We start from the raw sequence: 14,341 nt of genomic DNA, 5'->3' as shown, positions 1-14,341 counted from the left end.
TGGGTTAGTGGAGTCTGTAACCTGAAGCGTATGTAACCTGAAGCGTATGTAACCCGAGGTATCACTGTACATCATAACTAAGGGAATGTTTGGATTAGGCTTTAAACCAAACCATATTCGTAACATAGATGCTGTATATTTCTGTATTGATTAGCTCAAGCATTTCCCTAAATTCCACTTTCTTAATTTTCAAAATTTCTGCTAAAGTCTGTAGAACAATTGCAAGAACAAAGAAAGATAGCAAGTGTTTGTCTAATGCTTTGCTGCCCTTTTTCCTAGCTCAGCTTAACAAGCTGTTTCCTGATACAAATGGTCCAAAAATCTATTACCTTTTAGACTGCTTTAATGAATCTATTTCTATTCTATAGTATACCTCTTTGCTAGTCAGCACTTACTGCTGAATATATCCAATAAACATACCGTGTGAAATGAGTCAATGTGTGTATTTCTTCACAGCATTTTGTTGCCTCTTAAGGTGCAAAGGCAAGTAAAAGCAGAACAATTGTTTTTTAATTGTGTGCTGCTGTAGTTTGCAGTTTTCTTTTAGAATTAACTTATTCAAGATAAGAATGATTAAAAATCTACTTTCACCTTGAATTAATTTCCATCATGGAATGATTTAACCACACACACACACACACACACACACACACACACACACGTTTTCCAGTGGCCATCTGTGGTGATTTTACATCCCTTTTCCAGTGGCCATCTGTGGTGATATATATATATATATATATATATATATATATATATATATATATATATATATATATATGCTTTCGTAGATTTTCACGGGTACAGGAATGCAGGTTTTGGTGTCTTCGGGTGTCTTCCCGTGTAAGAGTTGGGGTGTCTGTGCGACGTTTCGACGAGGTCTCACTCGTCATCTTCAGGCTGGTGCTTTCGGCTTCTTGTTACTGGAACAGAGCAGAATCTGGTGTTTGAGTTCCTATAAATACTGTTGAGGGGTGTGGTGTATAGCCTCCAACGTTCTGGGCAGAGAGGAAGTTCCTAGATTAGTGTGCCTTTTCTTCTTTTGTTCCTTAATTACTTGAGGGATATCTTGAGTGATTTCATGAGTGATATTCTGAATACCACTGGGTGGGTCATTAAGTGTAGATTATTTGCTAAAGCTTTTGTGTCTTGACCTCTTGAGCTTGTGAAGAGTTTTTCTGAGAAGATGGCTGTGCTGCATTTAGTTGTGCTCTGGCTTGGCTTCGTGTATAGGGGCGAGCTGTGGTTTTGTGCCTTGTGCCAGCCAGATCTGTGTAGGGATTGCAGGGGGGTGCAGCATCCGGAGGTGCCACTATAGTTTGGCTACTGGATGGAGTATGTAATATGTCTGTGGAGAGGGTCTGGGTTTGGGTCTGGTGTGGTTGATTGGTGACGGCGTTCTGTGTGCCTCTGGTTCTGGTGTCGGTTTTTGTGGGGAGGGCTAATTTCCAGATGTCTGGCAACAGACACGTCCCGCCTGCCAGACATCTGGAAATTAGCCCTCCCCACAAAAACCGACACCAGAACCAGAGGCACACAGAACGCCGTCACCAATCAACCACACCAGACCCAAACCCAGACCCTCTCCACAGACATATTACATACTCCATCCAGTAGCCAAACTATAGTGGCACCTCCGGATGCTGCACCCCCCTGCAATCCCTACACAGATCTGGCTGGCACAAGGCACAAAACCACAGCTCGCCCCTATACACGAAGCCAAGCCAGAGCACAACTAAATGCAGCACAGCCATCTTCTCAGAAAAACTCTTCACAAGCTCAAGAGGTCAAGACACAAAAGCTTTAGCAACTAATCTACACTTAATGACCCACCCAGTGGTATTCAGAATATCACTCATGAAATCACTCAAGATATCCCTCAAGTAATTAAGGAACAAAAGAAGAAAAGGCACACTAATCTAGGAACTTCCTCTCTGCCCAGAACGTTGGAGGCTATACACCACACCCCTCAACAGTATTTATAGGAACTCAAACACCAGATTCTGCTCTGTTCCAGTAACAAGAAGCCGAAAGCACCAGCCTGAAGATGACGAGTGAGACCTCGTCGAAACGTCGCACAGACACCCCGACTCTTACACGGGAAGACACCCGAAGACACCAAAACCTGCATATATATATATATATATATATATATATATATATATATATATGAATGAGAATTAGAAACCAAAGGAGATGAGGCCTGCCTTTTTCAGTACAAAGTATATTTGCATGCTGTTGAGGATGGAGAAACTCCATTTGCTGGATTTCTGTCCATATTCCCCCTCTTAGCTGACATTGTTAACTGTGAGATGTCATTTTCAATAAATAAAGGGCTGTCATCCAATTATTACTACGTGCCTTTGCCACCTGCCTTTAGAAAGTGGTTTTGAGTGCATGCTTTTGCATGCAGAAGCTGCCAAGTTCAATTCCTGGCGTCTCTAGTTGGGAAAGGCTCCTTTCTGGTGTGCTGGAGAACGACTGATAGTCAATCTTGGCAATTCTAAATTAGATGGTTCAATGACCGCACTCAACATAAGGCAGCTTCCTCTATACAAATATTATTTAGCGTGAGCTTTAAAAAGGTGAAGGACCCCTGACAGTTAAGTCCAGTCATGAACAACTCTGGGGTTGTGTCGCTTATCTCGCTTTACTGGCCGAGGGAGCCGACATTTGTCCACAGACAGTTTTTCCAGGTCATGTGGCCAGCATGACTAAGCTGCTTTTGGTGGAACCAGAGCAGCATAGCGTGAGCTTTAGATCTGATTATTTATTCCCTATGCTATAAACACAACTTTTCATTCAATGAACTTTTCGTTCAAGGATGGTATGCATGTTTATCCCCTTCCTTCTGTCTTCACAGATTGTAAACTGAGAAATATGGTGAATACCCCAAATGAAGTATATGCAGTGCTATTTTTCTAGAAAAAGAGACGCCAGAATTCACCATGAACGCCTCCCTCATTCTCTTAAAATAGAAATGGCACCCACATGAGAGGTGCCAGAACTGAGTTTCCCCAAGATCCTGCTGGGAAAAGACCTGACTATGTGGGAATTTGAACTCAAGTCTCCACAATCAGAAGTGAAGACACTAATGAAAGTCAAACCAATGCACAACAGCAGAGAGAGGCACACATGTTCATTCCCAAAGCAACTCAAAATAGCTCCTACAGAAAATCAATAAAAAAGTCCTAAGCACCTCTCTGTAGAGGCAGTTTTTCTCCTGGCACCCAACAGTCTCCAGAGTCTGGGACTGATGGCTCTCCACACAGCAGACAGAGTTGGTGTCAGCAATGAAAAACATTATCTATAAGGATTACACTGCAAATCTTCATGAAGACCTGAATATTATTAGTGATTTGAGGAGCACATATCAGGCAAGGGACATACAGAAGGAACAAATAAAGAAGTGTGGGAGGATTTCTATACCACAAGAAGATAATGAAACAAAGTGGACAATGAACATTTCAGTCATGTGCCCTACTTAAGAATCTCTAAATTAAACTAAAGACTTACAGTGGGATTTCAGTCAAGACCAGAGAAGGGTGTTCTGTGAAGTCGACTGGGCGGGATACATAATGGATAAGAGACATCACCCCACCAATGAGGAGATCACCTGGCTCATACCACTCATGTGGAATATGTACAGGATCATTTCTGGTACATTTCAAAGCATGCATTTTGCACTCAATGTTTGAAAGCAGCAGGAGAAGCAGAAAAAACATCCCGATGACAAATTTCCCTCCACAAATGGACTCACCAGCCTCCTTTCTACAGCACTATTGCTAGCATCAGCCTCATTTAAAGAAGATGGCTAGGGTGGCAGCTGACTTTGACAATTGAGCTTTTTAAAAAGGCAACTATCCACTTTATACTGGACCTTAGCACAGTTATAAAAGCATGCTATGAATGCCAGTATATAAACACCAACATAGAGAAAGACAATAGGCTGATCAAAATGGCAGTGCCCTGTCCCTCTCTGACCCTAATCTTAGAGGTCTATGGAATATTGCAGTACTTATAATCATTTTAGACCTGGGGCTTTCCTGCTGCCTTCAAGAGAGCCAGTGGGTCTTTGAGCATGTGAATTGATTGTAGTGATTTTGATAATTACATGTCAAATAATCTGCAACGATTATGCTGTATCCTTAGTAGTAAAACAGCTGAAGCAAACATCTGTCATAACAAAGAGTCCTGGTTTCTCTGGATTCAATCATTTGCTCCATAATGGCAGAGAAAGGAATCATAGAATCATAGAATCATAGAGTTGGAAGAGACAACAAGGGCCATCGAGTCCAACCCCCTGCCAAGCAGGAAACACCATCAGAGCACTCCTGACATATGGTTGTCAAGCCTCTGCTTAAAGACCTCAGGAATAGTAGTGAAAGTCCCCAGAAGGGACCTACAAGCAATTAAATTTTCCAAATGTTCTCCATGATTTCCACTCTTAAAAATCTTGCATTATAGAGCCAGTTATTTTCTAAACTCTTGCCTGTTCCATTAAGATCTACCTTCATTGAGTTGTGTTTCCAAGTAATGCCCTCAACTGTGCCAGTTGGGTATTATAACAAGGTTTCATAAACAGATAGACTTTGTACATGTGGGCATTCATTATTCATTATTTGTTATATTGCCTATTATACAGAGAGCCTAGGAGATGCTTTCCAAATTCCCTGTTTGTTCAGGAAAGCAGTCTCTCCTTGGCAAAGAGGTTTCTGTAGTTGTTGAGTGATTCTAACACCTTAGTGACTCATAAAGTGGCCCTTTTTGTGATGGTAACAAGAAAGATTAGGAAGAAGGAACTGGGGTAAAAAATAGTAAATTCTAAGGGGGATTCGGAGGTCAAAATTGAAATACACTGTATGTAGTCATGAAGACTCCCCATTTATATTCTTACTTGCAACACATGTTTCTGTGTGTTTTGCATTATATTATGAATATATTGCCTGCATTTGTATGGTTTTGTCATGGTCTTTGCTAGCGCAATAAACTTATTCTTTATATATTGGAAAAAGGGATGTGTTAAGCAGTGTAAAAATTGTTCAAAGTTAAAATTAAGCAAGAATCCGACCCTCCAGTATTGATGTGCAGAGATTTATCTATAAATTATGCATGTAAAAATCCATAGCTCATGCTTCCTATAGAATAACAGTACTTAAAATTTTATTTCATGCACAAGGAACTATACGAGTCTATCCACTCTAACAACAATTATAACACTCATTAAAGTTCCTAATACCTACACTTAAATGTTCTGTCTGCTCTACCATTCAGCCTCTCACCCAATCAGAATGGCAGTAGAGTTCTTATGTTACTATTTCCTACTGAAACATATTTCTTTAACTGAACCTTATATCCACCTGGGAGCTTTTCTCTCATCAGCCCCTAAAATAAAAGGCACCCTTTTTTATAACTCATCCAAAAAAACTGACAAAATTGCTGAAATAGTTTGATTCTTTCACATGGTCCCAACTCATTTACACTTCCTTTATGATTCTATGTAGGATTTCAATAACATTGATAAAAATGCAAATAGAACTATTATTTAATTCTTTCTTCGTATAAGATGTTCTCTGTTGTTGAGCTCAGGCTTTGCCAGAATTATGTAACATTTTGGGGAAAAGATGCAAGTCAGTAAACCAGAACTGGAAGCCAAGATCGAGAAAATCTCCACTGCCACCATGTATTTTCCTCTGGTGCTTAAGTAAGTTGGAACAAAGGACAGCCAAACACTGCAAAATACCAGCATGCTGAAGGCGATAAACTTGGCTTCATTGAAACTGTCAGGCAATTTTCTGGCTAGGAAGGCCACAGTCAAGCTGGCAGTGGCCAGGAAGCCCATGTAGCCCAGCACAGAATAGAACATGGTGACGGATCCTTCATTACATAGCAGTATAATTTGTTCAGTCATTGAGTGCATGTCCAAATCTGGGAATGGGGGAGAGGTTGCCAGCCAGAGAACGCAGATCCATACTTGAACAATGGAGCAGGAAAGGACAATGGAATAAGCCAGTCTCTTTCCCATCCAATTCCTCATCCTGGATCCTGGTTTGCTAGCCATAAATGCCAAAACAACAGAGATGGTTTTGGCCAGGATGCTAGAGAGGGCCACAGAGAAGATGGTGCCAAAACTTGTTTGTCGGAGAAGGCAAGTTGCCTCATTGGGCATTCCAATGAACAGCAAAGAGCAGAGGAAACACAAGAGGAGGGAGGTGAGGAGAATGTAGGTTAGACTTCTGTTGTTGGCTTTGACTATGGCAGTGTCCTGGTGCTTAATGAAGATGCCCAGCACCAGAACTGTGACAAGAGACAATAGAAGTGCAGAGGAAGTTGAAACAATAGCCAAAGTGTCATCAAAGGCTAGGAAATTTGAGATCTTAGGGATGCAGTGATTGTGGTCCTTGTTTGAATGCTTATCTTCTGGGCAATGGATGCAAGTTTCTGGGGAGGGAAAGATGCACTGCATGCCAATTAAAAAAACAACCCAAGGAATATCCAGTAGTTCAGTCTCACCCAGCTCTACAGACATACCAGAAATATAATGCATAAAAACTGTGTCCTCTCAATTTCATTGCAATAGCAAGGGATTTAAAATTAATGCATACCTGCATAAACAATACCCCTGCTTCCCCATCATATCTCTTGCGGAGGAACTACTTGGTGCCCAGCCTATATGGAGGGGAGAAATGTGAAGCCACCGACATGCTGTACAAGGCAGGAATTACAGGGTGATGAATGAAGTAGCTGCAGGCATGGTCTATTTTTTTCATTGTTAGCTGAGAGGCATTTTTAGCTGATGTGTATGTTTCTTATTGAGGGCAGTGTAAAGTGTTTTACATTAATAATAATAATAATAATAATAATAATAATAATAATAATAATAATAATAATAATAATTTATACCCCACCCATCTGGCTGGGTTTCCCCAGCCACTCTGGGCGGATTCCAACACAATATTAAAATACAATAGTCTATTAAACATTAAAAGCTTCTCTAAACAGGGCTGCCTTTAGATGTCTTCTAAAAGTCTGGTAATTGTTTTTCTCTTTGACATTTAGTGGGAGGGCGTTCCACAGGATGGATGCCACTACCAAGAAGGCCCTCTGCCTGGTTCCTTGTAACTTGGCTTCTCGCAGTGAGGGAACCACCAGAAGGCCCTCTCTGCTGGACCTCAGTGTCTGGGCAGATTAATGGCCTAGATTTGCTCAATGGCTGGAGAGCTTTTTTCCACCAGTTTTTACTGTAGATGTTGATGTTTTTGGATGGTGTCATGGTCTTTGGCTAGTGCAATAAAAGTTTATGGTGGTGGTGATATATTGATGCTAACATCATCACCTTATTTGATAACATCCATTTTTTCATCACAATGATCTTAGAGCTTGATGCTAAAATGTAACGCCCATGTTTCGAAATAAACGTTCCTCATGATAATGAATGTGATATATAAATGTGAAATAATAAAACTATGTTTTAACATACATCCCAAACAAACACACATAGGAATAATGAATGATGGTAAACTTGAAAAAGAACTACTCAGAGTTTACCGCAATAAATCGTATGATTTGGAGTATCTTAATGACTTTTCTTACCCTTCTCATTTGAGTACATCCCTTCTGGACATGGAGCACAATCGTAGCAGCAAAATTTCACTCCCTCCTTCTTTTTCTTCCCATGACCAGGAGGACAGTGAGAATTACACTCCGAAAGGGGTGGTACCTATCCAAAGTTTAAAACTGTAAGAAGAGCCTTGCAGCATCAGACCAGAGACCCATCTAGTCTAGAATGCTGTCCTCACAATGACCAACCAATGGGAAGCCTGCAAGCACAACCTGACTATACATGCTCAGGCACTCAGAAGTATACTGCTTCTGATTGTGGAAATAGAACGTAGTCATGAAGGTTAGTAGGCCATGAGAATATTGTCTTCGATTTCAAAGGCATCTGAATTGGTGGCCATTCTTGAGCTCCCATTATAGAGGGGGGGGAGAGAAACTTCTCTCTATCCACATCATATACCCTTGAAATTACAGTCTGGTTTGCTTAATGTATGTTTTGGGAAAGCCGAGGGAAAACATTGTTAATGCTTGAAATACTAAGCATGGAGAAGAACATATCTTCCTGAAGCAGAACCAGCAGAGCTTCTGCAAGAATAACTCTGGAAGAGTACTTTCAATATATCAGCAAGCATATAGAGAGAGGTGATGCAGATGGCTGTGTGTAAATAATATTCCCTTTCAACTCCCTGTTTGCCAATCCCCCATTATTCAGATTTTTTTTCTTTTCAAGTTAAATAGGATCGAATTGCATTTTCTTGGCCATTGTGCAGTTACATATATGGTGAATTTGATTGCCCTGGACCTCGGTCAAGCTCTGCAAGGGCCTCTTGATAGCCGTATGGTTACTGATCCCAATAATAGGAACAACACACCTCACATCAGGTCCTGGCCACAACCTAAGCTTAAGTCCAATATCACTGGCACTTGAGTCAATTAGGGTATCTTGACATCCTTCCATTTTCAATTATGCAGGGTGTTCCTTTGCAAGTGCCTTTCCTGGCAGGGATTGACTTGTGCACAACCCTACCAGGAGCCAACACTGAAAGGGCTCTGTCTACTACTTGCCATTCTCATTTTAATTGCAGGCCAACAGTGAACACAAAGAGTTGGATATGTGCATACACGTGAAGGCAGGATTAGTGGTATTAGAAGGCAGCTAGTGACATTCCAGTGAATTTTGGATTCATTTGTATGAAGCAATGGTTCCTTTGTTTTCATTACATCTATTTCCCTGCCATTTCATCTGATGACTATGAATTTTGGTATTTGAGAGACTGTACTGCTATTTTCCCACCTGTGCAAGATCTCTGTTCCATTTGATTCTGCCCGCATCAATGACAAGCTCTTTGCCAGAAGGAGCCTGTGGACCCAGACTTCCCACTTTAACCCTGATGTAAGATTTATTTGGGAATGTGACCAAGTTTGTAATATCAAAGCCAGATGCCAGCTCTCCATGTTCATTTAATGTAATTTCATCTCCAGCCGTGTTGTTAAATGAGATCAGCCGAAGGAATGAGTGAAGCTAAGTGGGACAATAAGAAGATCAACATGGTTTTTATAAAGTGTTGTAATAGTCCCTTTAAACCCAATGTAGAGTGTCCACGCTTTGGAAACCGATACAGGAAGCGTATGGCACCTAATGGAACAACGTGCATTCAACCATTGAAAATGATGCCAAGAGAACTTCCAAAAAGATCCATGGAAGAGAAATCAGGTTACAAATATTTATTCATAACATTTCTAAACTGCTTTTCACCAAATGTTTTTGTGAAGTGGCTTCTATCACAAAAATAAAGCAACCTAACAGTAAAATTGATAATGAAAGCAAAACCAAACCCAGTAGCAGTTTACTAAAATTAAAAGTGCACAGCAGGTTTAAATAAGCCCTTGAGAAGCCTGGGACAATGTTGTTGGGGGGGGTGTTAATGCATCAACTGAAGGCCATCAATAAATTGGCCACACACATTTCCAAGATGAGTAAGTTCCACCACCAGGTATTAATTAGCAGTTGGCACTGTTCTGAGCAACAGTGAGCAACAATCACCAGTGGTAACTTATAGCTTACAGGTACAGTTCCTACAAAACACCTGTTCTGCATGGAGGTTATGTCTATTGGCTACTGGCCTGAAGACTCCTTCAAGACAGGAGGTTATTACAGCATGCAGAACTCTGTCCCAGCAATCTTAGTCCAGGAATAGCTACCTCTGGTGAACTAGCCTCATCTGGAAAAAGACACTCCTTGCCACTACAGCGACTTGTGCTTCTGAAAACAATACCTGGTTCTCCTGGCTAGGAGAACCACCTGCCAACATCACCTCCATCTTTTCAGAATTCAGAATTAGTCTCTTTAAACGTAATGGAGAGTGTCCACACTTTGGAAACCAATACAGGAAGAGTATGGCACCTAATGGTGCAATGCAAATTCCACCACTAAAAATGATGACAAGAGAACTTCCAAAAAGATCCATGGAAGAAAAATCACCTCCATCTTGTCATAATTCAGCTTCATTTTGTCGGCCCTCTTGCTACTCCATCTTCATCTCCAGACACTGATTCAGTTCTTGCAAGGAACAATAGTATCCTCTTTAAAGAAAAAGATGTATGACCCTTCATCTGCTAGGACAATTGTTGTACCTAAAATGATTAGCCCTAAAGTCTGCATTTTTATAACTGATAGGTTGCATACTTAGTTATCACTCCTTAAATGCACGTTGTTAGTGTGTTGCTTATGAAATTCTGCATCATCTACTTTTTTAAAAGATTTTTTTTTACAAATTGATTCCATCTTTGATAAAATAAAATGACTTAAGATTTATTATCCTTGAGGTACAAAGTTCCAGAACATGCTCAATCTGTCAGCATTACATGTGACAATGAAAATGTGCATGGACACTGGATTCTCCATATATTACCTGCCAGGCTTCCACAGACTGATGAAATAGTCTGCTCCTGGCCTCTGTTCTTGCCCGTGTGGTTCTAGCTGAATATGTGATATGTAAGGCATATGCCAACGCATAGACAGCATTATAGATACTGTAGCTGTGACCCATTGTGCTCATTTCAAAAAAAGGTGCAGGAAGGGTCTCCAGCATCTCTTCTCCAGTACATGGATTAACAAGGAATGTAGACACAGAGGAGTTTGAAAGTGAACAACTGAATGCTTGTTCCCAGAAATCTTTGATAAATCCATCTCCATCTTCCCACAAAGGATTTACAATCTGAAGAAATTCTTGGAAGCCCTGCAGCTCCTTTGAGTGAATTTCAAAGGAGATAGCACCATGGAACATTTGTATATCACTGTCAATAACTTTTTGAACAGCATGCCATGTAAAATCAATTTGGGCTGTTGTTATCCACACTTTTGCTGTAGATAACAGGTTTTTGTAGTGAGGAAATACTACTTGACCCATCATTGCTCCCGTTATCATGCATCCCAACCATGCAATAGTTGGATTTTCTCCGTAAATAATGATCACCTTGGCTTTGTTCCGCAAGAAACTTGGTAAAATACTCTTCACATCATACACAATGTCAGGTAGCTTAGGGGAGAATTTCATGTTTTTTATAACTCTTTCTGTGAATGCTGAACAGATTCCATTCTTCAAAAACATTGACTCCATAGTCTGCAAGAAATTTTCTCCACCTTCATCATCCACAACTACAAGTCCTACCCATTTCCATTTGAAATGCAGAAGTAACTGGACAATTCCCTGATACTGAAGGCCTTCATTGGGAACCATATGGTAAATGGAAGGATGCTTTATTTTATCATTCAATCTTAGTTCAAATGAACCATATGAAATCTGAAAAAAGAAGGGAACAAAGCACCAAAAAGTGAGATATCTTAGAGTTTTAAATGTAGCTCATTATATTCTTATTTACCTAATTATTTGCTTACAGTAAGATCACCAACTCTTTTTTTACAATAATTGTTATTGTTGTTGTTTAGTCATTTAGTTGTGTCCAACTCTTTGTGACCCCATGGACCAGAACACACCAGGCAATTACAACAATATTCCTTGGTATCTGAAACACATAAAATATTGCAAGGACCAGAGCTCAGTGGTGCAATGTCTAATTTACATACAGGAGATTCCATCCTGAGCATCTATCCAATTACGGCTGGGAATGCCCACTGTCTGAAGGGCTATTGAGCCAGATGGTCAATATCAGTTGATATTGTCAATATCAATGTCAATATCAGACAACCTTTTATGTTCATAAATGCACACCACACAAGCAATCAGGGTGAGATTTTCCTCTAAATATAATATTCATCCCTTTAGAGAAACCTTTCACAACACACAATCTTTCAAATTACCCTCCTCTCACATAAAACTCAAATATACTTTCAGCTTATTTTACTTGTTTCCATTGTACCACTTTGTCATTTTGAATCATCACATTCCTATTTGAAAGAGGCATGTGGACAACTAAGAGAAATCCCCATGCTCAGATTCTACCTGCGGAATCTTGTAAAGATCTAAGATGTCTGCCATGCGGAAGGAGGTATCAGAGCTCATTCCTCCGATGATTCCTACGACATTTTCCTGAATACCACATTTGTAGTTGGGGACAAAACGATACGATTTAAAGAGCACATCCAGAGTGGTGCGGTAGGTCATTCTTGAATTGGAGTAGCTGTCATAGATGTGGAACCCAAGAGTGGCATTGGGCAAAACCTTTGAATTCTTGTTGATCTCATCAATGGTAAACACCAAGGCAAGGATGTGTTGGTAGAACTTTGTCACCACACTGCAAATAAAGTTCCTTGTTATTTGATGGAAGAATTAAATCATTTTAGCACACTATTTGTCCATTCCATGTATGATTAAATGTGCAAAAAAAAAGTTGTAATATAAAGATGTAACAGTGGGAATATATGTGGACTAAAGGGTTAAAGTTTACATTGTGTTATTATCTGAAAGATAATTTTTATAAAATGATGTATCATTGGTACTTACCTCCAGAGAAACTATTCAGAATATACAAAGGCGTTTGCTGGAAGTGCCAAGAACATGGCGGGATATTTTATTATGCTTGGTGAACATGTAAAAAAGCTTTAAAAATAATAGATACAAATGCATACATTGATACAGCAGATTTTAAAGGTTAATATCCAATTGAAGCCAGAACTTTTTCTTTTAGGGTTATTGGATACATAACTGGATAGATACATAATTGGATACATATACTATGGGAAATTATTACAGTATATGATTAAATCTGTGAGATTCTTATATGCACAAAGATGGAAAGATACAGCCATGCCTACTATAGAGGAATGGTTGATAAAATTATTGGACTTAGCTGAGATGGCAAAGATAATGTGCTTAATTGGGGGGGGGGAATCATTATTGACATTTATTAAAGATTGGAAACTTCTTATGGACTTTTTGCATGAAAGAGAAAATGAACTTGTAATATCTGGATTTGAAGATTTTTTTAAAAAAAAAACAACAACAACCAAACATAAAATGCACATGCCTTCCACGCAAAGAAGTTCTTATTTTTCTTCCACCCAGTTTTTTAAATCTCTCTCTTATTTTTTCTTCGAAATCCCATGTATGTGGAATGAGGTTTTGGTCATGAAGCAGTCTTAAGGCTGCAAGTGGCTCACCCCAGGAATGTAGAACTATAGGCATAATGTGTCTGGATGTGTGCAAATTTAGTGAAATAAAAAAGCTACCCACTACATGCTCCCTTTTCTAATTTGAAAACTCAGCAGCTGTGTGCTGCAACCAGAGTGGAGAATGATTGGATCATAAAAGGTTAATGCTTTAAAATGCCCGTTTCCCAGAGGCATCTTCTATATTCACTTGTTGAGCATTTCACGTTCTTAACAAATAGTCACTAAAAGGGAATCAGAATAATACAACATGAAAAAGTATTACAACACATTATATACAATAGTCATTTTTGATGCAAGGGCTGTGTACAGTGGTAGCTCAGGTTACAGATGCTTCAGGTTACAGACTCTGCTAACTTAGAAATGGTACCTGGGGTTAAGAACTTTGCTTCAGGATGAGAACAGAAATTGTGCAGCGGCGGCAGCAGGAGGCCCCATTAGCTAAAGTGGTGCTTCCGGTTAAGAACAGTTTCAGGTTAAGAATGGAGCTCCAGAACAAATTAAGTACTTAACCTGAGGTACAACTGTACACAGATGCATAATCATTAGATTAAACCATCTGGCTTATGAGAGAGGAAACAAAAAAGAACTGTCCCCAAGCACACGATTTTCCAAAATATTCTATTCCTGTTCTTCAAATCAAGCAAAGAACTTTTGACCTCAGTCTCAAATAAAAAATCAGTAATAAAAATAATAATAAGAGCATTGACTTACAATGGTATATTAATATAGGACTGATGAGGTTTTCTGTTGAACAAGGGTTTTGGAGAAATGTAATGTATATGAGATGCCATCCCACCGATGAAGAAATCACCAGGATCATGCCACTCATGTGGAATATATACAGGCTCACTTTTCACGCACTTAACATTATGCACTTTGCACACCATGCTCGACAGCAGCAGCAGCAAAAAAAGAAGAAGCACAGCCTTGGCAGTCAATTTCCCCCGACCCATGGTCTATCTCAGGTCTCTTAGTCTGTATCATCAACACTCCTATCAACTTGAATTAAACCAAATGGCTTGAGTGGTAGCTGACTTTGCCAACGGTTTCTACAAGAGACATGTGTCCAGGTTATCTTTACCTTCAGCTGTGAGAAAAAATCATTGCTTGGATTCCAATTAGTAAACAGCAATATGAACACCTGTATAAGGA

At 39.7% G+C, this 14,341-nt stretch overlaps 1 protein-coding gene across 1 annotated transcript; it reads right to left on the bottom strand.

Annotated features, from left to right (window-relative positions):
• Positions 1-5,542: 5,542 nt before the first annotated feature.
• Positions 5,543-14,076, bottom strand: LOC309517423 (vomeronasal type-2 receptor 26-like; the record flags this gene model as incomplete). Its single annotated transcript, XM_082196660.1, has 6 exons — positions 5,543-6,457; positions 8,852-9,079; positions 9,834-9,961; positions 10,664-11,360; positions 12,021-12,312; positions 13,901-14,076. The coding sequence occupies 6 exons, from the start codon at positions 14,074-14,076 to the stop codon at positions 5,543-5,545; spliced, it is 2,436 nt and encodes an 811-aa protein (XP_082052786.1).
• Between the last annotated feature and the right edge of the window lie 265 nt (positions 14,077-14,341).

This window comes from Podarcis vaucheri, assembly GCF_965113315.1.
Source record: "Podarcis vaucheri genome assembly, chromosome: 13".
Classification (NCBI taxonomy): domain Eukaryota; kingdom Metazoa; phylum Chordata; class Lepidosauria; order Squamata; family Lacertidae; genus Podarcis; species Podarcis vaucheri.
The sequence above is the reverse complement of the archived record's forward strand: the minus strand, read 5'-3'. Positions and strand labels throughout refer to the sequence as shown.